The 26456-nt window shown below is 46.7% G+C and overlaps 1 protein-coding gene across 1 annotated transcript; it reads left to right on the plus strand.

Moving 5' to 3' along the window:
• The first annotated feature begins 6 nt into the window (after positions 1–6).
• On the plus strand, positions 7–25554 carry RNFT2 (ring finger protein, transmembrane 2). The gene is made up of 10 exons (XM_083373579.1): positions 7–55; positions 1102–1279; positions 5556–6031; positions 6952–7028; positions 7648–7748; positions 9179–9332; positions 16506–16655; positions 20688–20753; positions 22278–22379; positions 23148–25554. Exons 2-10 carry the CDS (start codon positions 1197–1199, stop codon positions 23280–23282), a joined length of 1344 nt encoding a protein of 447 aa, XP_083229705.1. The 5' UTR covers positions 7–55; positions 1102–1196; the 3' UTR covers positions 23283–25554.
• The last annotated feature ends 902 nt before the right edge of the window (positions 25555–26456 follow it).

A 26456-nucleotide genomic window follows, 5' to 3' on the forward strand; every position in this document is an offset into this window, starting at 1 on the left:
GAGGGGAAAGGAAAAGCTGGGGGAGGGTCAGACCGGCCGGCTCTCGGGGAACCAGGTAAAGTGCTACGTGGGGACCCTCAAACACGTCTCGCAGCGCGGACTCGGGAAAGCCGCGTTGGTTTCGCCCTCTTTCGATTCCCGGGGTCGGGGTGGGGGGTGGGGGTTCAAAAGGGAAATCCGGAGGAAGATCGCGGGGTGGGGGCGGGGTGGGGATGGGATGCTGGAGCGAAGCAGCGATCGTGGCCTCCCCTCACGCCCACCCCCCACTCGGCCCTCACCTGGGGTCCTTCCTTTGAATCTCTTGCCTTTGAACTTCGCCGGATACCCCCAGGCCAGACTAAAAGAGGGGTACCCTGACCCAAATATTTCCTAGGATACTTGCATCTGCACTCCCATGTGACCAAACGCCCCCTCCCCCCCATGTTGAGGGCCTGACCTGGAGTGATGGAAGCTTTGCAAGTTGCACGCCTGGAAGCTGCACACCTGGAGATAACAGTTTGGCTGTCCTGGCCATCCTTGGTGATCAATTAACCCAGGGGTCTTCCAACTTGGCCCTTTTAGGACTTGTGGACTTCAACTCCCAGAATTCCTCAAGTTGGAAGACCCTTGAATTAACCCAAGGATCACTGATCTACATTGGCTTCTGAATCTGATGGGAGCTTTGAACCCAGGCGCTGAATAGGCTTCCCAGTGGTAAAGAGAGCCAGTCTCCTCTGTTGTGGTTCAGGTGCTGGCCTAGAAACCGGGAGACGGTGAGTTCTAGTCCTGCTTAAGTAAGAAAACCAGCTGAGTGACTTTGGGCCAATCACCAGGAGATGGTGAGTTCTAGTCCCACCTTAGCCAAAGTCCTAAGGTGACTTTGGGCCAATCACCAGGAGATGGTGAGTTCTAGTCCCACCTTAGCCAAAGTCCTAAGGCCAATCACCAGGAGATGGTGAGTTCTAGTCCTGCTTAGGTAAGAAAACCAGCTGAGTGACTTTGGGCCAATCGCCAGGAGATGGCGAGTTCTAGTCCCACCTTAGCCAGAAGCATTCATCGTTTGGGAAGTTTGATTTTTATCTCTTGATTCATGCTGTGGCCTTTGGCTGCTCTTTGTTGCAGGTGGGACTCTCCAGGCTATGTCTTTGAGGGCCCAGCCCCCTCCTTGGAAACCCATAATCCTCTCTGAAACCAGGTGTCCTTGATCTCCCACGTTGATGTGGGGCGTGTTGTGTTTCAGAGTGCTAAGAAAGATGCAGCGACGGCACAGCAGCATCACCGACGGTCTTCCACCTGAGAGGTAAGCACGCCATCATTCGTGCAGGTGAGTTATGCCCCGGAAAGCACCTGTTGCAGTAGACAAGCCAGGCATTAAAGCAGATCATCCATTACCATACCTGATGGCTGGCTGCAGCATTCTGGGAGTTGAAGTCCACGAGTCTTAAAATTGTCAAGTTTGGAGGCCCCTGGATTAAGCTACATCACATGTTAACCTTACAATAATACACCAAGGGCTGTCGTTTAAAATATTAAGAACATAAAAAGGTAAAGGGAAAGGTTCCCCCGCACATGCGTGCTAGTCGTTTCCGACTCTAGGGGCCGGTGCTCATCTCCGTTTCATAGCCGAAGAGCCAGCGCTTGTCCGAGGACGTCTCCGTGGTCACGTGGCCGGCATGACTAGACGCCAAAGGCGCACGGAACGCTGTTACCTTCCCACCGTAGTGGTCCCTATTTTTCTACTTGCATTTTTACGTGCTTTCGAACTGCTAGGTGGGCAGAAGCTGGGACGAGTAACAGGCGCTCACTCTGCTACGCGGCACTCGGGATTCGACCCGCCAAACTGCCGACCTTCCAATCAACAAGTTCAGCGTCCTAACCCACTGAGCCACCGCGTCCCTATTAAGAACATAGATTGTTTTAATAACAGAATTGGGAGGGACCTTCGAGGTCTTCTAGTCCAACCTCTTGCTCATGCAGGAGACCCTATACCAGGAGTCCCCAACCTCCGGTCCGTGGACCGGTACCAGGCCACGGCATACCAGCAACCAATCCGCACAAACAAGCAAAGCCCCATCCGCAGGATGCAGGCAGCACACAAAACCACGGGAAAACTGCTCTCCATGGAACTGGTCCCCGGTGCCCCCAAAATTGGGGACCTCTGCCCTATCCCATTTCAGACGAATGGTTGTCCAGTCTCTTCTTAAAAACCTCCAGCGACGGAGCACCCACAATATCTGAAGGCAAAGCTGTTCCACTGGATAATTGTCCTCGCGGTCAGGAAATTCCTCCTGAATTCCAGGTTGCTTCTCTCCTTGATGAGTTTCCATCCGTTGCTTCTTGTCTTCCCTTCCAATGCTTTGGAGAAAGGGTTATATTAATAACTGTCCGCTCGTCTGAATGCACCACTCTCGGGAATCTGTTGGCCTCCCACCAGTTTCTCCAATCGCCCTGAGCATGTTTCCGGATGAGCGCGTGGAGACCACCTCGTGTGTGGGTTAAACCGAACGGGACTCTTAAAAGCACCCTCTCGTTAACTTGGGACCTCAAGAGCCACTTCTACAAAACCTTGTTAGTTTCTTGATTCAGCTTAGAAGCATCTTCAAATAACAGGCGTGTTGCGTTCAACACCAAGCGGATAAAATAAGTAAGACTTATATACCGCCCTGAGTCCTACGGGAGAAGGGCGGTATATAAGTCTAATAAAATAAAATAAACTAAATTAAAAAAGAAAAAGAGGTCCTAGAAACACAGCACACGTAAACAGCAGGCGAAATAAATAAATAGGATTAAAAGCAAACCACCTTCGCCCAGTATCGGGCCATTTCGACAGGACTTTTGCTTATTTATTTATGTATTTAATTTAATTTGTATACCGCCCTTCTCCCGAAGGACTCAGGGCGGTGAACAGGGCAATAAATACCAAAAATACAAAAATTAAAAACAGATTACACCATAGTGCCCAAATACAATAAATAAATTACTTAAAAACAATAATTAAAACCCCAAACCCATCAGGCCAGGCCGGCTTGTTCAAACAAATAGGTTTTTAGATCACGTCGGAAGGAGCTTATCTTCTTTGTTGAAAAGCCTCGTTACGTATAGATGGCAACCTAGCTATAAAAATCTCGGCTTAGAAAGAGGTGCCCGGGGAGGGTTTGGCACGGTTTGAGAGATCTAGAGAGGAGGGCTTGGTGCGGCGGAAAGCTTTGGGGAGAAGGCGAGAGTGGGGCCAATTCCCTTCATGCAACCAGCAGCTCTAAATTTAGAAAGCTCCCGAGGCTTGGCAATCCGGAGAGATTTCGCAACATTGCCGAACGTTGGTAAAGTCCCTTTTCAACTCTCTTTTACTGTAGGACATTTCTGTCCACTGAATGTTTCTTTTCCATTAAGCACAGGGAGCCCTTCATTTACAAGGACTTCTTTATGACAGCCTGTCAAATATTGGAACACAAACAGTAAGGAAAGGAAAGGAAAGGAAAGGAAAGGAAAGGAAAGGAAAGGAAAGGAAGATAAAAGAAGGGAAGGTAAGGAAGATAAAAGAAGGGAAGGAAAAGAAAGGGAAGGGAAGGGAAGGAAAGGAAAGGAAAGGAAAGAAGGAAAGGAAAAGAAAAGAAAGGAGAGGAAAGGAAAGGAAAGGAAAGAAGGAAGAGAGGAAAGGAAAGGAAAGAAGGAAAGGAAAGGAAAAGAAAAAAAGGAAAGGAGAGGAGAGGAGAGGAAAGGAAAGGAAAGGAAGATAAAAGAAGGGAAGGAAAAGAAAAGAAAGGGAAGGAAAGGAAAGGAAAGGAAAGGAAAAGATAGAAAAGGAAGGGAAGGAAAGGAGGAAGGAAGGAAAGAAAAGAGAAAGAAAAGAAAGAGAAGGAAAGGAAGAGAAAGGAAAGAAGGAAAGAAAGAAACAGAAAAAGAGAAAGGAAGGAAAGGAAGAAAAGAAAAGGAAGGAAAGAGAAAGAAAGAAAGAAAGAAAGGAAAGAAAGAAAGAAAGAAAAAGAAAAAAAATTGTCAGGAAATTTCTCCTTAATTCCAGGTTGCTTCTCCCCTTGAGTAGTTTCCATCCGTTGCTTCTTGTCCTGCCTTCAGGGGCTTTGGAGAATAGCTTGACTGCCTCTTCTTTGGGGCAGCCCCTGAGATACTGGTAGGCTGCTATCCTGTCCCCCCTGGTCTTTCTTTTTGTTAGACTAGATCAGGGGTCGGCAACCTCGGCTCTTTTATGACTCGTGGACTTCAACTCCCAGAATTCCTGAGCCAGCATAGCTGGCTCAGGAATTCTGGGAGTTGAAGTCCACGAGTCATAAAAGAGCCGAGGTTGCCGACCCCTGGACTAGATGAAAAGGCGAGGAAACTGCAAAGGAAGACAAACATTAATATCCCCAATGATACATTCTAGGTGTTTGTTTTTTTTTAAGGGGAAGAGATACTGTGTTTCGGTATCGTTTTGGCAAGACTGTTTTCTCACTTAATTTGGTTTGGGAGCTTTTTGGATTTGCACCCCGGGACGGAATAAAGTATAAAGCACAGTGTTGTTGTTGTTGTTGTTGTATTTTCAAATTTGGCAGCTTTTCAGATGTGTAGACTTCAAATCCCAGAATTCCCCAACCAGACACTGCGCTTTGTAAATCATACTATACGGCTTCTAGAACTGTTTGTGTGTCTCTCGGTCATCCCAAGCCGTGATGGAAAAAAAATATGTGAAATATTTATTTTCTTTTTACCCTACTGCAACGTTGTGACTCTTGGCTATTGCAAAGCTGTAGTTGAAAAACTAGAATAGAAGAATAGAATAGAATAGAATAGAATAGAATAGAATAGAATAGAATAGAATAGAATAGAATAGAATAGAATAGAATAGAATAGAATAGAATAGAATAGAAAATATGGAATAGAATAGAATAGGGTTAGGTAGAAGAATAGAATAGAATAGAATAGAATAGAATAGAATAGAATAGAATAGAATAGAATAGAATAGAATAGAATAGAATAGAATAGAATAGAATAGAAGAATGGAATAGGAATAGAATAGAATAGAATAGAATAGAATAGAATAGAATAGAATAGAATAGAATAGAATAGAATAGAATAGAAAATATGGAATAGAATAGAATAGGGTTAGGTAGAAGAATAGAATAGAATAGAATAGAATAGAATAGAATAGAATAGAATAGAATAGAATAGAATAGAATAGAATAGAAGAATGGAATAGGAATAGGAATAGAATAGAATAGAATAGAATAACAGAATGGAATAGAATAGAATAGAATAGAATAACAACGACAACTTTATTGTCACTTTAAATGTACGTTAATCAGCGTACATTAAAATGAGATTTCATTGCATTCGGCTCTCAAAGGGTAACCCCCTCCAATATACACTGCATAAACATGACCAAAATAATAATAATGAATAGATGGTTTGAATAACTGTCGATTTGTCTGGATGCACCACTCTCCAGAATCTCCCATCGGTTTCTCCCAACCAACCTGGACTTATTTCTGAAGGGCAACCGAAAGTTATAGATGTGAGGACTACCTGCGCTGTTTCTCCTCCCCACTCACCCCCCCCACCCCACCCCCCATGCCTTCCAGAAGCCGGAGCCAAGCCATCCCCTCGGAGGCCAGCGTGGACCAAGGGGGAGTTTTCGAAAGCCTGAAGACGGAAGCCCCCTCCTCTCCGCAGCTCTTCTCGGGGCTGGGGGGAATCCCAGCGGGCAGCATCTCGGCCACCCCTTTCCAGTCTAGTTTGCTCCTTGGGTCCTCAGCCGGAGGGGGCGAGGTCTTCATCCAGATGCCGGCCTCCCGGGAGGAGGGGCCAAGCCGCACAGAGGCGGGGCTCTATCACTATCGGCCACCCCATCATTACCATCACAGCCACCAGAGAGGGCCCTCCCTGCTCCATATGAGTGGCACTGACCGCCACGGCCATGCGGAAGAGACCCACGATGACCAGCCTGGCACCCCGGCCCCGGCTCTCCCCGAGTTGAAGGTGGTCATCTCCTGGCTGCAAGACGGCCTGCCCTTCATCGTGATCCTGCTGGCTAAACTTTGTTTCCAGCACAAACTGGGTAAGGGGCTTGACGGAAGGAGAGAATGGCGGGTCTTCCCAGAAGCGGTTTGCACGCATTTGGCTTATATTTCACCCCTCCCCCTCTTCTTCTTCTTTTTTTTTTAATCAAACGGCGTTGATTATTAGTATTTATGTGCATTTATGGGCTGCCCAAGTTTGCCTTACTGAATAAAAGTACTTGGTTAACCAGCTAGGTGCAGGGGTTCCCAACTGGGGGGGTGCGAGACGATATTCCAGGGGGCGCAAAAACTTGGCTTTAGAAATTTCAAAATTATGCTGTGCGTGCATAATTCATTGCTGTTATTTCGGGCTTTTGTAAAGGGTGCGAGAATATTATGAGAAGCGTTCTAGGGGTGCGGGGTATAGAAACGGTTGGGAACCGCTGAACTAGAGAGATCAGCATCTTCTTGCCCCAGTTATAGCAGTCTTCCACTATCTGAAGGGTTGCCCCAAAGAAGAAGTAGTCAAGCTGTTCTCCAAAGCGCCTGAGGGCAGGAACAAGAAGCAACGGATGGAAACTAATCAAGGGGAGAAGCAACCTGGAATTAAGGAGAAATTTCCTGAGAGTGAGAAGAATTAGTCGGTGGAACGACTTGCCACCAGAAGAAGTGGATGCTCCATCATTGGAGGTCTTTAAGAAAAGACCGGGGAGGGTTGGGCATTTTGTCTGAATTAATATAGGGTCTTCTACTTGAATAGGGAATTGGACTAGAAGACCTCCAAAGTCCCTCCCGATTCTGTAATATTTTTTTTCCTGCTATTCGGTTCTCATGTGTCTTTGAACCTGGATGACGAAGGCGAGGCAAAATTCCATCCTGGTGCATGGGAACCGAAGGATCCCGTCTGGGAACGCAGAATGAAACGGCTGTTAAGGCCATGAACGTCAGACTGAGCGCTCTCTCGTGTTTCCCCTTACAGGGATTGCCCTCTGCCTGGGCATGGCCAGCACATTTGCATATGCAAATTCAGCCCTTCGAGAACAAGTCTCTTTAAAGGTGGGTGCGGGCCGCGATTCGGGAAGTAAGAGGCCGAAACGGGCCTCTCGCAAGACACATGGCATAATTTTGCTCCACCTGTCATCGAAAGACCTTGCCAAACAGGGAAGTTGTGCCGCTGGAGGGAGAGTGAGATAAGAGACGGCATAGCCCACAGCTGTATAATGGCTGGAGAAACAGGGTCAAGAAGGACCCTCCCTAGTTAATCAAGCTGTAAAGGAGACAGGGGAGATTCTACTTGCAAGATTCACACACACACACACACACACACACACACACACACACACACGTGAGAATGACTGTGAGAGTCAAGGACAAGGGATGTTGCCTCGGGGATGGTCAGATAAGAGATGGCATAGCCCGCAGCTGCATAATGGGTGGAGGAAGACACTCAGAAGAGACCCACCCTACTTTCTCAGGCTGTAAAGGAGATGGAGGAGATCGTACTTGCAAGATTCACATTCTCTCTCTCTCTCTCTCTCTCTCTCTCTCTCTCTCACACACACACACACACACACACACACACACAGAAATATATTGGTTGCTCTCACAGCTACCGAGTTTAGCTGAAATGTTAGAAGTTGGAAAGTCGCATATTGTGGTTTTTCTTTCCTTCTAGGAAAAGAGGTCCGTTTTCGTGGTTTTCTGGATCTTGGTCTTCCTTGCAGGAAACACCCTGTATTTGCTCTACACCTTCAACTCCCAACAGCTGTATAACAGGTGAGTCAACAGCTTCCTCCTCTTCTGACAAAAAGGGACTGTTCTCTTCATCTAATGCCAATGTCCTGTCCTATTAATTATCCTATCCTATCCTATCTAGCCTATCCGATTAATTGCCCTGCCCTGCCCTCCTTTGTCCTCCCCTCCCTATTCTATCCTATCCTATCCATTATCCTAACCATACCCAAGCACTCCGAGTTTCTTGGCGATGTCCATTTTGCTCTCTGAGTTCATGGTGACCTAACTCTATCCCTAAGTTGAATTTTCCTCCAATGGGATTTTCCCATGTATTTTTACAAGGAGACATAGGGCAGCCTAGAAAAGTAAGTGCCCTCCTAACCATACCCAAGCACTCCAAATTTGTTGGCGATGTCCATTTTGCTCTATGAGTTCATGGTGACCTAACCCTAAGTGGAATTTTCCTCCAATGGGATTTTCCTATGTATTTTACCAGGAAACATAGATAGGACAGCCTAGAAAAGTAAGTGCCCTCCTAACCATACCCAAGCACTCCGAGTTTGTTGGCGATGTCCATTTTGCTCTATGAGGTCATGGTGACCTAACCCTATCCTATCCTACCCATTATCCAGTTCTATCAATTATCACATCCTATTAATTATCCTATTTGATCCATTACCCTATCTATCTGCCACAATAATACTTAATCCCAAACTATATTTATGGGTGCAGATTTTTAATCCATCGGATTATAAGAATTTCCCCAAAAAAGCAGTAAAATAAAAGAGACGAGCTTCCAATTGAAATCTGAATTGCTACAAAGGAATAAAGTCGGTTTCATATCTCCTTGCCCTCTGTTCTGTTCCTCTTTTTGTAATCTCATAGATCTAATTGTGTTTTGAGTTTTCCTTCATTTACTGTCATCTAATGTGGATTTCATTTTTTTTTAAAAACTAGCTCATTCATTTTGGCTTGTTTGGTTTTTGTTTTTTAGGATTTAATTTTACCTGTAGTGCTGTGCCATATTGTGAGTACTTTGGTTTTGGTTCTCCCTTCCCTCTGTTTTTATTTTATTTTATTTTATTTTATCACATCTCATATGAAATTGTGCCGTAACCAAATTTGAAATGTAGTTTGAAGTCTGCAAAAGATGTCAGTCGCTGCCCTTGAAAGTGACACAAATGGACTTTTGTGTTTCTTGAGAATGTTTTTTTTTTTTTTTTTGGAATGCTCGTGTTCCAGGTCCTTCCACGATTATGTTAACTTAATTTCAGATTTTGTCCTTGTTTGCCTTTTATTCAGAATTGCCTCGCTGGAAAGATTTATTGCAATATTCAAGCGGGGATTATTTCTGTTGCAACCTTTGAAAAAATGATTTGATTTAGGAACACGGACACGTTTTATCTTTGTTTTACCGGCGTACTTAAGCTTACTTGTAGCTTCACCGTTGAGTTCACCTTGCTGTTTTCCAGCCTCATTTTCCTGAAGCCCAATCTGGAGAGGCTGGATTTCTTTGACCTGATGTGGATGGTGGGCATCACAGATTTTGTCCTGAAGTATCTCACCATCGCTCTGAAGTGCCTGGTGGTGGCCCTGCCCAAAATCATCCTTGCAATGAAATCAAAGGTAGTAGCGCTGTGATCTTTCTCTGCTGGGAGTGGTGCTCTGTTCTTGTGAAATATTGTCTTAAAATGGGGAGGGTTTTTTGTTTTGTTTTTGAGGCTTCCAGAACGATCCAGGAGTTACTTAAAAATCACAGGGATGGCTTAACCACCTGGCAGAAAAGGTCAGGGGTGACTCACTCAAGAACAACCTTGCATAGCAACAAAAGTTCCGGTACACATTGTAGTCGTAAAGTGAGGACTTCCTAGGTTATGCCTTGGTTTAGGTCTGGGTGTGTGGACCTCCCGCGTCTGCTAAAAAAAAGCAACGGCTCTCTCATCCTGTCCTTTCCCACAAATACAGGAAGTCCTCAAGTTACGACCACAGTGCAGCCCAACCTTTATGTTGCTAAGTGAGGCATTTGTTAAGTTGAGTTTGGCCCCGTTTTTTTTTTCTGTTAAGCGAGACAATTGTTAAAGTGAGTTTGGCCCCGTTTTATGATCTTCCTTGCCGCTGTCATTCAGGGAATCGCTGCAGTTGTGGTGTGAGTAACACGGTCGTTAAGTGTGAAAAATGGTCATAACTCACCTTATCAGTGCCGTCGTCACTTTGAACGGTCACTAAGCCAGCTGTTGTAAGTCAAGGACCACCTGTCTTGCTGAGGGATCTAAGGCTTCATCAATCGACCCTTGTCTTAATAACTCAGCCCTCAAACAATTTCTTATCCGTCTTGCTTGCTAGTAACTGTTTGGCCAAACAACAGTTGTGTTTTCGTGGACAAAAACGAGAGCGCTTGGAAGTCCAAATCCCTTAATTCTCCTCCTGAGACCACCCAGGACCCTCACCCAAGTCTTCCCAGTTTCTTTCCATTTTTCTGCTCTCCCATCTAGATGACCTCCAAGGTCCCTTCCAACATTATTATTATTATTATTATTATTATTATTATTATTATTATTATTATTATTATTATTATTATTATCATCATCTTCGCCGGTGAACTTTGGCGATGAAGATAAATGGGGCTTGAATGAAAAATACTCGGCTTGATTACTCTGCCAGGGCTGAAATCTCCATGATGGAGGTGTCGCCTGGAATGGTTCGCCCCTGTTCTCCAGAGTGCTCAGAAGGACTTTTAATTTCTCTCTGGCAAGGCTCCAAGGATATTTCTCCCTTGATGATGATGATGATGGTGGTGGTGGTGATTTTATTTGAGGAGATTAATGGGCTGGGGCACCAGATAATCCAGTGAAGGAGAGGGGAAAGGAAAGCGAGCCGATAAGCCATCATCGGTCCAAGACAAATGGCAAAGCTGGAAGAGGTTCACAGCCCTTGCTTGCTTGTCTACGAGCTGTCCCAGGTTCTCATTAATCCTTGTCCAGCAGAAGAAAGAGCTTGCATCTGTATTTCCAACCACATCAGGGGGGCTGGCGAGATTGCATCTGTCGAGGGTCCCCTAATAGCTCACAGCACAGATGCTTCTTCAGAATGGCATCTTCTGATTTGGGACGCCGGTCGCTTTTGAGTTGCAATTGTTTGGCCTTGTTTCATGTTGGGCACGTCCCTCTGTCTTTGTGCGTGTGTGGTCTTTGCAAAGTTTGGTGAATGGGGCTTAGCCCTGTGGACTGCGCAAAGAGCTTCTCGCAAGTTGCGCGTAGCGTCCAAACAAACTTAAAACTCAGCGTAATTCTGCCGGCGCGTCCGTTAACCCAGCATATTGGTCAATGATCAGAGAACTGTGGCAAAAAGCCGTTCTTTGATGTGGTTGGCAGCTGGAATTGGGGCATCTTCCGCCACCCAACATGGACGTTCAGCCACAAAGGGTAGACAAAGAGTAATAATGGGACATTTATTTGTATCCCACCTTTATTATTTTTGCAAATAACTCAAGGCAGGGGAACCTATCCAACACACCTTCCTATTTCTCTCCTATTTTCTTCACAACGACGTCCCTGTGCGGTGGGTTGGGCTGATTTCAGGTCTTAGCAACTGTCTTGTACAGTGACCGTTGGCAGCTGTGACGCAGATGAATGAATGAACTTGATTTTTATCCCTCCTTTGTTATTGCTTAAAAATAATTCAGTAGCAAACGTACCTCATATTTGTTCCTCTTCCTATTTTCCCCACAACAAGAATCTCTGTGAGGTGAGTTGGGCTGCGAGAGACTGATCCAAGGTCACTCAGCCGGATTTCATGCCTAAGGCAGGACTAGAACTCACCATCTCCTGGTGACTGGCCCAAAGTCACCCGGTTGGGTTTCCTTTCTAAGGCTGGACTAGAACTCACCGTCTCCTGGTGACTGGCCCAAAGTCACCCAGCCGGCGTTCATGCCTAAGGCAGGACTAGAACTCACCGTCTCCTGGTGACTGGCCCAAAGTCACCCAGCCGGCGTTCATGCCTAAGGCAGGACTAGAACTCACCGTCTCCTGGTGACTGGCCCAAAGTCACCCAGCCGGCGTTCATGCCTAAGGCAGGACTAGAACTCACCGTCTCCTGGTGACTGGCCCAAAGTCACCCAGCCGGCGTTCATGCCTAAGGCAGGACTAGAACTCACCGTCTCCTGGTGACTGGCCCAAAGTCACCCAGCCGGCGTTCATGCCTAAGGCAGGACTAGAACTCACCGTCTCCTGGTGACTGGCCCAAAGTCACCCAGCCGGCGTTCATGCCTAAGGCAGGACTAGAACTCACCGTCTCCTGGTGACTGGCCCAAAGTCACCCAGCCGGCGTTCATGCCTAAGGCAGGACTAGAACTCACCGTCTCCTGGTGACTGGCCCAAAGTCACCCAGCCGGCGTTCATGCCTAAGGCAGGACTAGAACTCACCGTCTCCTGGTGACTGGCCCAAAGTCACCCAGCCGGCGTTCGTGCCTAAATATGCCTAAGGCAGGACTAGAACTCGCCGTCTCCTGGTTCCTAGGCTAGCCCCGAAACCACCCTAGCAAACTTGCTCTGGAGGAGTCTTTGAAGTTTTCTCGACTGAGGAAGGTGCGAGAACCCCATAACTCTCCACGAGAAATGTGTCAAAGCATTTTTTTTCCTCTGTTTTTTTTTTTGTCTTTTCTTTTTTTAAAACAAAATTGAATGCGCCTGTTTGGAAAGCAAACCCGTAAGTTATTGTCAGCCTGGCAGTAGCGGGAAGTTGCTGCTGTATGTTTCGTGAATATTTAGCAAAATGATTCAGGAACCGGGCAAGTGAGAAATCCAGGCATCTGGCAGTTCCTAAATTCCCACTACTAAGAGTATGCCTTTTCTTTTCCCCCCCACCTCACCCCCCACCCCACTCCCCTTCCTCCTTCTTGCTTCACACCCCTCAAGCTGTCACTTCTTAGCCGAGCAAATGAAATTCTGTCATTTGCCTGGTGGAGAACAATAGGTCCCTGCGGCAGCCACATGGCTCGGGCCGTTTTAATTTACTTTAATTCATTTTCAATGGGAGCAAAAAACGGCAACGGCGCGTTGTTTGTTTTTAATCGGGGGGGGCGTTCAACTTTGGAGAGGGGGGCCCGTCGTATTCCTCCCGAGGAACAGAAGGACGCACCTGCTCTGTGCCACTTCGTCACAACTTTCCTGGATGCTCTTCAGCTTCCCGGTTTAGAACGAAGGGGGAAAAAAAAAAAAAACCTCATCGCCCTAAGTCTGCATTTCTAAGAGGCACACAAGAGAACATTTGGCAGGGCCCTGAGTAACATGGTGAATATGGGGAGGGTTGGTTTTTGGGTGGTTGTTGTGTTTTTTTTTTTTTTTTGATGGATCGGCTGGTCTCCATCGGGTGTGTTCCAAAGGAGAGGCTGCCTTTTTTTTGCAATGGGCTAAAAAAAAAAAAGCTTTGTCTAAGTTTGGGGGAAGTTTGCACATTACGCAAAGCCAGCTCCGTCCTTTAGTCAAGGTTGGATGAATCAAAGGGGACCACTTGCTAGAGAGAGAGAGAGAGAGAGAGAGAGAGAGAGAGAGAGAGAGAGAGGGAGGGAGGGAGGGAGGGAGGATAATTTTTTATTTTATTTTTATCTTAATTCCATTTATATCCCGCCCTTCTCCGAAGACTCAGGGCGGCTTACAAGCTTAGCAGTAGCCTTCATTCCATGTATATGCCTGCTTATTAGGGCTTTCACACACACACCCCCAAGCGGCATTATTACAAAGTCAGCTTAATTGCCCCCAACAATCTGGGTCCTCATTTTACCTACCTGGGAAGGATGGAAGGCTGAGTCAACCTTGAGCCTGGTGGGACTCGAACCTGCACTAATGGCAGGCAGCTGGTGTTACTTAAGGAGGCATTAGCCCACTGCTCCACTGAGGCTCTTTTATTTATTTTATTTTATTTTATTTTAATCCCATTTATATCCCGCCCTTCTCCGAAGACTCAGGGCGGCTTACAAGCTTAGCAGTAGCCTTCATTCTATGTATATGCCTGCTTATTAGGGCTTTCACACACACACCCAGCGGCATTATTACAAAGTCAGCTTAATTGCCCCCAACAATCTGGGTCCTCATTTTACCTACCTTGGAAGGATGGAAGGCTGAGTCAACCTTGAGCCTGGTGGGACGCGAACCTGCACTGATTGCAGGCAGCTGGTGTTACTTAAGGAGGCATTAGCCCACTGCTCCACCAAGGCTAATATAGGTAGTCCTCAGCTTACGACAGCAATTGAACCCCCAAATTTCCATCACTAAGTGAGACATTCGTTAAGTGAGTTTTGCCCCATTTCACAACTTCTCTTGCCACAGTCTTTAAGCGAATCGCTGCAGTTGTTTAGTTAGGAACCCAGTTGTTGAACCTGGCTTCCCACATGGACTTTGCTGGTCAGAAGGTCGCAAAAAGGAGGATCACGTGACCACCACCACCACCACCCCCGGGACACTGCGACCGTCGTAAATATGAGTCAATTGCCAAGCGGCCGAATATTGATCTCGTGACCACTGCTGCAGTATGAAAGAAATGGTCCTAAGTCCCCTTTTTCCAGTGCCATTTTAACTTCGAACCCTCACTAAATGTTGCAAATCAAACTACCTGTAGTTTTTTTTTGTTGTTTTGTTGTTGTTGTTGTTGTTTTACTCAATGTTATTAAGAGGCATAAAGAGGCATCAGCTACAGCTCACTTCATCGGGTACACAGAGTGGCCAAACTGACATAGTTTCAACCACCTACGTTTAATTTAATTTAATTTAATTTATTAATATTTCTATACCGCCCTTCTCCCGGAGGACTCAGGGCGGTGTACAGGGCAAGAATAAAACACAGAAATTTACAAAAACTAAAAGATAATTAAATGCATGCCCGATTAAAATACAATAGATACATAGTAAAAACTCCAATAAAAATAATAAAATAATAATAATAATAATAATAATAATAATAATAATAATAAAAATAATAAAAAACCCCACCAATCCCCCCTCAGGCCAGGCCGGCTTGCTCGAACAAGTATGTTTTAGCCAACGTGTTGCATCTTTTGTTCCCTGGGGGAAGAGGAAAAAACCTCATTTCCCCCCCCTGCCCCCCCCCCCGTCTGCCTTTAACTTCAAGGTTGCTCCAAACCCTCCGCGTTAAATCTGCTAAGTGGCCTCGCCCTGGGACTCCTCTTGGTTGCCACTGCAGATATGTGGCGCTGTGTCCCCCCCCCCGGGGTCTGACGGCTCGGCTGGGCTTTGGAGCAGGCATGCTGGCGTGACTTCACTCCGCGTTCCCCCAGGATATGAGATCATGAGAATGCCGAAGTTCTCTCTGGGCTTCAGTGCGTTCAGCGGACAAGAACAGCCTCCGAGTGATCTCATCCGGGCCGGAGGGGGGGGGAGGGACAAATAGGAGAAACTGGCAGGGCCTGTCGCTGCTCTTCTCCTGGCCCCTAAGGGGCGCTCTCTCGTCTTCCCCCTCCCAGTTCCTACTGGTTTCTTGCTGGACTGGAGGCTGCTCGAAACAGCTTTCTCCAGGATCCCGACCTTTGTCGGACCGAGGCTGAGAAGGTGCACGGGTGGCGGGCCAAGGGGAATATCGAGATGATGCCGTGCCCTCGTTTTTAAGGAGAGTCACAGCAGTTGTTAGCAGCACGGTTGTTAAGTCAATCTGACTACCCCCCCCCTTGACTTCAATTGTCAGAAGGTTGCCAAAGGGGATGGCGTCACACATACACACACACACACTCACTCACACACACACCCGGGGACACTGCGACGGTCATAAATACGAGCCGGAGGCCGAGCGCCTGAATTTTAATCCCACGAGCACGAGGATGCTGCAGTGGTCATAAGCGCAAGGCGATTTGTAAGTCGCTTTCCCCTGTGCCGTTGTAACTGTGAAGGGTCACTAAAGGAACAGTTGTCAAGGCGAGGACCCCTGTACTATGAAAAGCCCCCCACCACCACCACCACCCCCCGATTGCTCTGCTTGGGTAGCCAGGAAAGAGGACGAGGGAGGCAAAGTTGCTCTAAGCGGGATAAGCGAAAGGCCAGCAATTCCCCAGAAAGGAAGATATGACGACTTTATTTTCAAATTGTCCTTCCTTTCCCAAAGGGGCCGCCGAGCAGAAGGTAAACACCGATCAAAATTGCTTTGCAGCTCCCCGGAGAGAAGGCTTTTGAGTTCAGCCAAGCAGCCTCTGTGTTGGAACAGTTAGACAGTCCCTGAATTGGCTCTAGTGGCATCTTGAGTTTTGGAGGGTTCCTTTCGAGCCAAACAAAACGACAACGGGGGAAGCGAAACGAGGAGACACGCTCGCTTTCCTTAAAAACAAACAAACAAACACGCAACCAACACATCTCGGCCTGCTTCTGGATGATGGAAGCTCTTCAGACGTTATTGTGGGTGACTTTGAAAGCAGCCTTGCACACCGAAGCTGACTGCCTGTCTGTTTAGAAAAGAGGGACTTTCGTTGTACGGAGAAACATTAAACCGGGGGGGTGGTGTCCAACCTTGGCCACTTTAAGGCTGGTGGACTTCAACTCCCAGAATTCCCCCACCAGCATTTCCTCAGCCTTTACCTATATTATGAGATATTTAAGGGCTCCTCCAAATAAGACCTACTTTGTTCCTTGGGCCGGATTCTCTTGCCAAAAGGGAGCAAAAGTTTTTTGTTTTTTTTAAATCCCATTTATATCCCGCCCTTCGAAGACTCAGGGCGGCTTACAATCTAAGAAGCAAAAATCAATGTGCTTAGCATTTGATGCCTCTTCTCCTACTCCTGTTTTCTCCTTCTCTCTCTTGCAGGGGAAGTTCTACCTGGTCATTGAAGAAATAAGCCAGTTGTTCCGTTCCCTGGTCCCAATCCAGCTGTGGTATAAGTACATCATGGGGGATGATCCATCCAGCAGCTATTTCCTGGGGGGAAGTCTTATCATCATGTACAGCCTCTGCAAAGTGAGTGGTCACTCTGAATGTCTATGGAGATCCTCCGTCATCCCAGGTTGCCCCAAAGGTGCTCCTTCAAAAGGCAACTGGACTTTGTTTTTCCTTGAAGACGTTTCGCTTCTCATCCAAGAAGCTTCTTCAGTTCTGGCTGACCCTAAGCCTGGGTTCTTTAGTCAGAACTGAAGAAGCTTCTTGGGTGAGAAGAGAAACATCTTCAAGGAAAAACAAAGTCCAGTTGCCTTCTGAAAAAGCACCTTTGGTTGCTCTGAAGTTGTGCTGCAATACTTTCCCCCAAAACTTGTCCCCCTCTTAAGCAGCCATACTTGTTGCTCTTCAGTCATTTAGACTCCAACAACACGACAATATTTTTCTTAACCCAAAGATCTAAACAAAAGTTTCGGAGATGGGACATAACTTGTGCTTCTTCAAAAGAGAACGGGCAGGCCAGAGTCTTAACTTTTGAAGGAAGGGCCCAAAGATGACGTTTTCTGGGTGTCCACCACACTTTTAAAAATGACCACTGGGACCAGAGGGTTTTGTCTTCCAAGCTTTTGGATTCGTGTTGGAGCCCATCTCTCTAGCAGGGTGTGTGCCGTTCTGTGTGTGGTATTTATACTGCCCGTCGTAAGTGGCTAAATCTACTGAATCCCCTGCACGGATTGCCCCTGTGACTATGTAGGACAGATGGGGAGGAAGTTACCCACCAGATTGCAAGAACACAAGTGAGAGGTCAGACAAGGAGACTCAAACTCATGGAATAAAAGACATACATTCAGTTTTGAAGCTACTAAGATTGTCGGACGAGCAGGTACAAAAACAGCCAGGGAAGGGATTGAAGCCTGGGAAACAGGCCCCCCTCATCAGTCAACGGGAGGGCTGATTTACCACCAGCCTATCAAATACTTAGAAGGCGAGGGCTGGGCAGCACAAGCAAACGACGACTCAAAAGCCAGCCATCAACACACCCCAATCAACATCTGAAAAGCCACTTACGACAGGCAGTATAAATACTGCACACAGAACAGCACATACTCGGCCAGAGAGAAGTTCCCTGGGCTCCAGCCACAAGTCCAAAAGCTGAGAAGTCAAAAGTTGGTCCCGGTGACCAACTCAGCTTGGATCCTTGATAAGCTTTGCCTGCTGATTCTTGTAAATCAGGCAGCAAAATTATTTCTCGGAAGTCATTTAAATATTAATTTTACTCGAACCAACCTGAAGAAGCTGGTGGGATTTAGCTGAGCCTGGCTGGCATCAGGATGACTTGCCACTTTCACTTAGCAAGGTTGTGATAACAACTCTGGCCATCCCATTAAGCGATCCATTCTTTATGCCAAGCTGTTTTGGAAAAAGAAGCAATTTCCTCCCCCCCCCCTCATTTTTAGTTAAAATCATTTGTTGGCAATCACTCTTCAATCAACATTGAGCCTGTTTTGGTGCCAACCTAGGCATGAAACAGAGAAACATGGGTAGTAATAATAATATGTCATTGTGTATAACTTCTGTGGAGTCCACCCCAAGCAACAAGAGAGATTCAGGGTCCCTGAAAGACTTCCAAATTTATTCTCCGGAAGAAATTGACATGAATACGCTTGTACCGATCAGCTGGCTTGGGAAAGCTTGTACAGTCATAAATGTGTTGAAGCTTTTAAGATGCCACATAGTTCTTGGCTGTTTGGTTAGTCGTCTGTGAATCTTTAATACGTATAATTGTCTTCCTGTAAATGCAAAAAAAAAGAAAGAAAGAGAAAGAAAGAAAGAAAGGAAAGAAAGAAAGAAAGAAAGAAAGAAAGAAAGAAAGAAAGAAAGAAAGAAAGAAAGAAAGAAAGAAAGAAAGAGAAGGGCTAGAGGCATTTTTAGCAATTCCAGATCTTCCTCCTTGCTGGATTGGATTCAGTTTCTTTTGAGTCAGGCACTGGAGGAAAAGGAGGGGCAGAACCTGGAGGTGGAGTCAAGAGGGGCATCAGCCTAGAATACCTACGTAGCCACAAGTGAACTAAATCCAACCTCCCTTGAACTCTATTGATCCTTAACTAACTCCTAGCAGGCTGCCAGCCGTTAGTTGGGAAGATCCTGTGCATAGGCATGAGCAACACTCAGTCGGTTTGATTGGACCTTCATACGTGAACCTGGTCTTTCACGCGCGACTGGCACAGATTGACCACTGAACATGGCTTAATTATGTGACGTGAGGGCAAAAGGGTCACAATGAGAAGGTTCCCCCCTTCCTATGAAAAGGACCAGAGAGGAAGGTGGGGGATCCTCTCTCCCAACAGCCACTGCCTTTCAACTCAGGTAATAAGGAATGAAAATAGATTTTCAGGGCCCCAGCTGCCCTTGATAGCACCCGCGCAACTGATAGCAAAGGGGGCCAGTTTTGACGGTGCAATTTAAAATCGATTTTGGAAGTAGCAAGGAGCCATCTCCCACTCGGAGGCCTTCTGCTCTCTTCCCCATTCTTAGAAGCCCATGAAATGGGACCCACCCACCCCCAATCAGCCACACCCCTTCTGTTGACCTCACCTATTTATGGATGACTTTATGTGATCCTCCAGATCAGGGGTCCTCAACCCCCGGTCCGTGGACCAGTACCGGGCCACGGCATGCCAGCAACCGATCTGCACAAACAATGGAAGTCCCATCCGCGGGATGCAGGCAGCACACAAAACCACGCACTCTCCGGTCTGTGGGGGGAAAAAACCTCTCTCCATGGAACCGGTCCCTGGTGATGCCCAAAAGGTTGGGGACCTCTGCTTCAGATCGCTGGATGATCTTCTGTAGTCCTTCTGGAGGCTGGGATCTCAGATGTGATCTCATCCTGTTCAGATGTGGCCTACTCCTTGTATAGACAGACCCTCTGATCTATAGAGTAGGATTCGGCATCCCATGGTGCATGGAAATCAAACCTGGCTTACTTTTGGCTAAGCCTGCTAGAGCAAGGGTCCCCAGCACCCGGTCCCTGGACCATCACTGGTCTGTGGCATGTCAGAAACTGGTCCAAGCAAACAAAGATGGTTAGAGGACTGGAGGCAAAAACATATAAGGAACGGCTGCTGGAATTGGGAATGTCCAGTTTAATGAAGAGAAGGACGAGGGGAGACATGATAGCAGCCTTCCAATATCTCAGGGGCTGCCCCAAAGAAGAGGGAGTCAGGCTATTCTCCAAAGTACCTGAGGGCAGAACAAGAAGCAACAGATGGAAACTAACCAAGGAGAGAAGCAACCTGGAACTAAGGAGAAACTTCCTGACAGTTAGAACAATTAACCTGTGGAACAACCTGCCTCCAGAAGCGGTGAAGCCCTTTGTCTGAAATGGTATAGGGCACAGCTCTGCAACCCGCGGCTCCAGAGCCACATGCGGCTCTTTCAGCCATCTCCTGCAGCTCCCAGTCTTCTGCCATGTGCAGTCCCCCCAAAAAAAAGTGGGACTAAAAAAGTTCAACCAATCAATTCAAATATGCAGGGTAGGTGCATATCTCGCCTTGGCTCCACTCTTCAGTCAAACCCTGTTCTGCACATGTACGCACATGCACACACATTTTTTTGCGGCTCCCAGTTTTTCCTTTTGTGAGGGAACCGGTTCCGAGCGGCTCTTTCACTGTTTCAGGTTGCTGACCCCTGGTGTAGGGTTTCTGCCTGAGCAGGGACCTCCAAGGTCCATCATCATCATCATCATCATTATTATTATAAGCGAAGCCCCATCCATGGGATGCAGTCAGCACACAAAACCACATCCCACCTCCGGTCCATGGAAAAGCCACGGAATCGGGTGCCCGGCGCCCAAGAGCTTCGGAGCCGCTGTGCTACAGGACCATCTCCTGTCTTGCCAGTACCACGTTTGCCCCTTGCGTCAGGAAAGGCATTCTTTTCCCCTCCCCTCTGCATTTTGTCCTTTGAATTCTCCTGCATTGTGTCGCGTCATACCCAGCCTGGCAACCTGCATTAGCAGTTCAGCTCGAGTACGTGGCCAACGAAAACTTTTATCCTCCTCCGTTGCAGCCTCCCCCTTCACCTGACTTTCTCCTTCTCCCTCTTCCATTCTAGTCTTTTGACATCTGCGGCCGAGTGGGAAGCGTGACCCGGGCCGTCAGGGTCCTCTGTGCGCCGCAGGTGGGTAAGCAGCTGTTCGCTGTTCTAGACTTGAGGTAACTCTACCCTTTTGGCAACTGCACAGGAAGTTGTTGTTCTTGGGTTAAATGGAGAGGTGGGGCTTGGAAAACTCAGCCCTCCCGATTTCTGTGGGGAGTTTGAGTTTGAGGACCCAGATTGTTGGGGGCAATTAAGCTGACTTTATAATAATGCCGCTTGGGGGTGTGTGTGTGAAAGCCCTAATAAGCAGGCATATACATAGAATGAAGGCTACTGCTAAGCTTGTAAGCCGCCCTGAGTCTTCGGAGAAGGGCGGGATATAAATGGAATTAAAATAATAATAATAAAAAAAGCTCCTCACCTCCGACCGGTAAGGAAGAGCCGAGTGTGGAATTCGCTGCCAAGCCATTTTGATAATAATAATAAGAATTGTTTTTGAGGATTTGAAGGAGGGATGGACAGGCACGAGGAGAATCAGGTGCCACTGGCTGCTGATATTATGATTTTCTACTCCTTCCTGAAACGAAGGAAGCGCCTTCAACACTCACGTCGGAGAAGAATTGAAGTAGGAGACCGCTTCTGCCTTCCAGTCCCCCTTCTTTTTCTGCCTTTTGTCTCCCTCGAGAAATTATGCCCCCTTTCTGCTCGCTGGCCCGTATTCTTAGCTTGGGCACCCAGATTTCAGACTTATCCTCCGAGCCTTTTGATGCAGTGGCTCAGCGCATCACAAACTATTTTGTTTGTGTCTGTGTGAGAGAGTGAGTGAACAAAACCGCACTCAGGAAGAAACAACCATCCCTTGTTTTCAACTGGAAAGTCTCTGGAAAGAGTTCAGAGAAGAGCAACAAAGATGATCAAGGGGCTGGAGGATAAAACATAGGAAGGACGGTTGCAGGAATTGGGGATGTTCAGTTTAATGAAAAGGACCGGGGTATGTGTGTGACTGGATAGCAGTGTTCCAATATCTCAGGGGTTGCCATAAAGAAGAGGGAGTCAAGCTATTCTCCAAAGCTCCAGAAGGCAGGAGAAGAAGCAACGGATGGAAACTCATCAAGGAGAGAAGCAACCTAGAACTAAGGAGAAACTTCCTGACAGTGAGGACAATTAATCCGTGGAATGACTTGCCTCCAGAAGTTGTTCCATCACTAGAGGCTTTTAAGAAGAGATTGGACAACCATTTGTCTGAAATAGTTTAGGGTTTTCTGCTTGAGCAGAGGGTTGGACTAGAAGACCTCCCAAGGTCCCTTCCAGATCTCTTATTCTGTTTAGTCTTTACTTCAGTGTTTCCTTCCTCTTGTGTTTTATGTAGAATTTGAGGCGTGGTGGGAAATGAGTCTCCCAAGGTTGAGCTGCTGTGTTGGGGATCCAGCACAGGGGCGTCTGGATCTGCCATTCCTCTTCTACACTACAAAGATCACGTAGCCCAGGCCTTTTCTTCTATCCATCAGCTAGCGTCTCCTATCAAGGCACCTGTCTTGGTGCCCATCTCCACATCTTCCTCCAGCTATGTGTCCTCTTAACTCTGAGCTTTCTTCCCTTCAACAGAGTTACGGGGTCCGCGCAACCAACCAGCAGTGCAGCGAAGCGGGAGACATCTGTGCCATCTGCCAGGCTGAATTTAGAGAAGCGGTGATGCTCTTATGCCAGGTAACTATGAGGTTGTTCATTGTGGCTTCTGGTTGTTCATTGTGGCTTCTGGAGAAGCCCAAGACGATTGGGACCCATGAAACTCTGATCACGGTAGTCATGGGGGATAGAGCAGAGGAATTGGGGAGGGGGGGTGGGGAAACGGCCAGAAGGACAAATAATGTGAGCTTCCAGTTTTGTTTTGTTTTTTTTAAAAAGGGGGGGTCTTCTTCAGATCTAGCTCCGCTGACAATTTCACGGAAGATCCACACATGTTCTCTTTGGTAACGACAAGGAAGCCAACAAAGAACGGACGTGGGTTTGGCCAGTCTAAAGAAAAGAAGAAATAGGGGAGACAGGGTAGCAGTGTTCCAGTATCTGAGGGGCTGCCACAAGGCAGAGGGGGACAGGTTGTGCACCAAAGCACCAGAGGGAAGGACGAGAAACAATGGTTGGAAACTGATCACAGAGAGAAGCAACCTGGAATTAAGGAGAAATTTCCTGACAGTGAGGACAATCAACCAGTGGAATGGCTTGCCTCCAGAAATCCTGGGCGCTCCATCGCTGGAGATTTTTAAGAAGAGGCTAGACAGTCACTTGTCTGAGATGGTGTAGGTTCTCCTGCTTGAGCAGGGGGCTGGACTAGAAGACCTCCAAGGTCCCTCCCAGCTCTAGTCTATTCTATTGACCATTGCAGCCGTCTGCTTCAACTTAATGGTTTAGCCTGGGTTCCTCTGGTGACGTCGCCCGTCCTGTCCTACCCACGTGTTCTTTTTTTCATCTTTGCAGCATGTTTTCTGTGAAGAATGCCTCTGCCTCTGGTTTGACCGGGAGAAGACCTGTCCACTCTGCCGCTCTGTAGCTGTGGAAACCCTGCGGTGTTGGAAGGACGGCACCACTTCTGCTCATTTCCAGGTGTACTGACTTGCAGGATACTCCATGAGATGTTTGCCGAGAAGACATCCTAGCCAGGAAGGGTAAGAGGGAGCATTCTTCAGAATATCTCTGTGGAATCGCTGTAAGCTTCCCCTTCCTGGGTCAGGCAAGTTGCTAGTCCTTCATCTTCTCTCTGGAGCATCAGTAATTAATTGGTGGAAACTTGAACATTGACTTCCTTTTGGCCCTTCCTTGCTCGTTGGACTGCTTTAATCCAAAACAACAGGGTACTTACTTGAGATCCCGAGTACATCTGTTCTGTCACCAGGAGCCCTGGGGGCTCAGTGGTGTAAAGTGCAGCATTGCAGGCAAACTCTGCCCACAGTCAGGAGTTCGATCCTGACAGGCTCAAGGCTGACTCAGCCTTCCATCCTTCTGAAGTTGGTAAAATGAGGACCCAGATTGTTGGGGGCAAAATGCTGACTTTGTAAACCACTTAGAGAGGGCTGTATAGCATGAAGCGGTATATAAGTCTAAGTGTTATTGTGATCTTCCTTCCTTCCCCCTCTCCTTCCTTCTTTCCTTTTTCTTTTCCTTCCTTCCTTTCTCTTTCTTTCTTTTTCTTTCTCTTTCCTCCCTCCCCCTCCCTCCCTCTCCCCCAGTGGTTAGAATGTAGCATTGCAGGCTGACTCTGCCCCCTGCCAGGAGTTTAATTCTGACTGGCTCAAGGTTAATTCAGCCTTCCGTCCTTCTGAGGTCGCTAAAATGGGGACCCAGCTTGTCGGGGGCCATATGCTGACATTGTAAAGCACCCAGAGAGTGCTCTAAAGCACTATGAGGTGGTCTAGAAGTCTAAATGCTATTGCTCTCTCTTATATAGCTTTTGAGAAATATAGGGGTGGGGAGGGAGAATCACAAAGGTAGGTAATTAACTGATGGCACTCACAGTGACAAGGTGTGGAGTTGGGCCAGTTCCACAAATACCTCTACCACTGGCTACTAATTGTGAGGTCTAAATAGACCCTTTATATCTAGAGATATTTAGTCATATAGGATACAGCAGTAGGAAAGGACCACTGTCTTCAAGGCCTGAGCGTATCCACATCTGGAAACAAAGAATAGACGTCAATGAATTTCATCTCTAATCCAGCAGGATCATTTGGATGTTGTGAGAGAAATTTTGATTTCCTTTCGTCCAGATGAGCTGCTTTGAAAAGATGGTCCCAAGTGATTGATGTCATCCCTCTGTTTGTATGCGATGGTCTGAGAATACAGCATCTGCCCTAGTTCCCCTGGGCTTTGTCGTTCAGAAGTTGGGTGGAATATTTATTTCGTTGCGTTTCACATCTAAACTGCTAATAAAACTTCATTTACCCAGATGCATTGAGAACAAGCCAACTGTGCACACCTCATTCACAGTCTGAAGAAAGCTAAGAAGAAGAAATTAATTTGCATGATTTGGTTTGGAGGTGGCCTCCTGGATTTGCAATTTCCTGTGCACCAAACGATGGCAGGATGGTTTTGGAGATGGTTTCGAGAAAGCTAAACTCCAACGCCATTTTTTTTTAAAAGACAGGGCTGAGGAAACAATTGGTGGGAAGAAATTGCAAAATACAGTGTTTTAATCTTTGCTGCATACAATGGGCCCGTGGTGCCCTAACTTCTGAAACATTTGAACACAAAGGCAAGATTTGTCTGGTTTTATGTGGGGTCCTTGGCGCTCTCTGAGCTTGGTTCTTTTCTTGCAGATGTTTAGTTCTTTTCTTGCAGATGTGGCAGCCCCTGAGATACTGGAACCCTGCTATCATGTCACCCCTGGCCCTTCTCTTCATTAAACTAGACTTACCCAGTTCATCAATGACGTGATTATCACCCAGTTCACCCCACGATTATGGGGATGGCAGTTGTAAGTGTGAGGACTGGTCTCAATGCTGTTGTACCTTCCAACAGTCGCTAAATGAATGGGTTGTAAGTCAAGGACTTGTATTTCTGCTGTGAGGAGGAGGATCACGTCAATGGCCACCAAAGTTGTTATGCTTCGCCCTAGTTTAGCTTGCAAGATGGACATTGTGTGTGGCCTTGTGTGTGTAATGAATGAATTTAGTACGGACCGACATCTAATTTCATAGGAATGCAAGCTTCTTCCCATTCCCTCCCGCAAAGGTTTCATTTGCACAGATCCCATCTTTCGGCACGCTCTCTCCGAATGTTCTGAAGAATGAATTGACACAGAATAATAATAATAATAATAAAAACCATAAATAAATCCAACAACCGGAATCTTATTCTTATTTTTTTTAATAAAGTCAATATAAATATGTACAAAGTCTCCAGCATAGGAAATTCCTTTTACAAAAGGGGGAGGAATAAGCCCTGTCGAACCGCAGATGGAATTTCGAAACGTATTCCGTTCCATCTGCAAGATACCTCAATGAGATTTGAAAGGGATTCTAAATTCAAAGTCTTTCATATCTTGGAAAAATCACACAGCTGCCTTTTAATCTGGTTGGCTGTTTGTCAGCAGTTCCTTATCTCTAGGCTAGAAGCCATTTCTACCTAAGGAATTTCTGAAAACCCATCCGTAGCTTCTTGCAGCCGAAAGTTTCCCTGCGTATTTATTTGAAATATTTAGTTCTTGCTTGTTTGGCATGTGTTCCGACTAACTTTTAACTTAGAGAGAGAAACCTCCTCATGCCATGGCATTAAAAATCGGATGGAGTGAACGTTAATGTGAAATGGCCTCATTTCACATTAACGGAACACCAAGAAAGGAGAACCTTTGTAGCTCCAAGTTGAAATAAGGGGTCCTTGATGCTCTCTGAGCTTGGTGGTTTTCTTGCAGACGTTTCATGACCCGAACTAGGTAACATCATCAGGGCTAGCAGGGAATGGAGATTGCTTTCATTTTCATTTTCATTTTATATAAAGCTCGCTGGTTTGTCTACTCACCAGTAGATTAAAAAGGACGGCGAACGCTGCTCCATTCTACCACTGATGATGTTACCTAGTTGGGTCATGAAATGTCTGCAAGAAAACAACCCAGCTCAGAGAGCACCAAGAACCCCACAGTTGTTCTCCTCCTCCTCCTCCTCCTCCTCCTCCTCCTCATCTCCACAAACCCTACTCCCTTCTACCACTGATGATGTTACCTAGTTAGGCAAGGAAACGTCTGCAAGGAAACCACCCAGCTCAGAGAGCGCCAAGGTCCCCACATTAATGAAA

Source organism: Vipera ursinii (genome assembly GCF_947247035.1).
Source record: "Vipera ursinii genome assembly, chromosome: 14".
Classification (NCBI taxonomy): Eukaryota; Metazoa; Chordata; class Lepidosauria; order Squamata; family Viperidae; genus Vipera; species Vipera ursinii.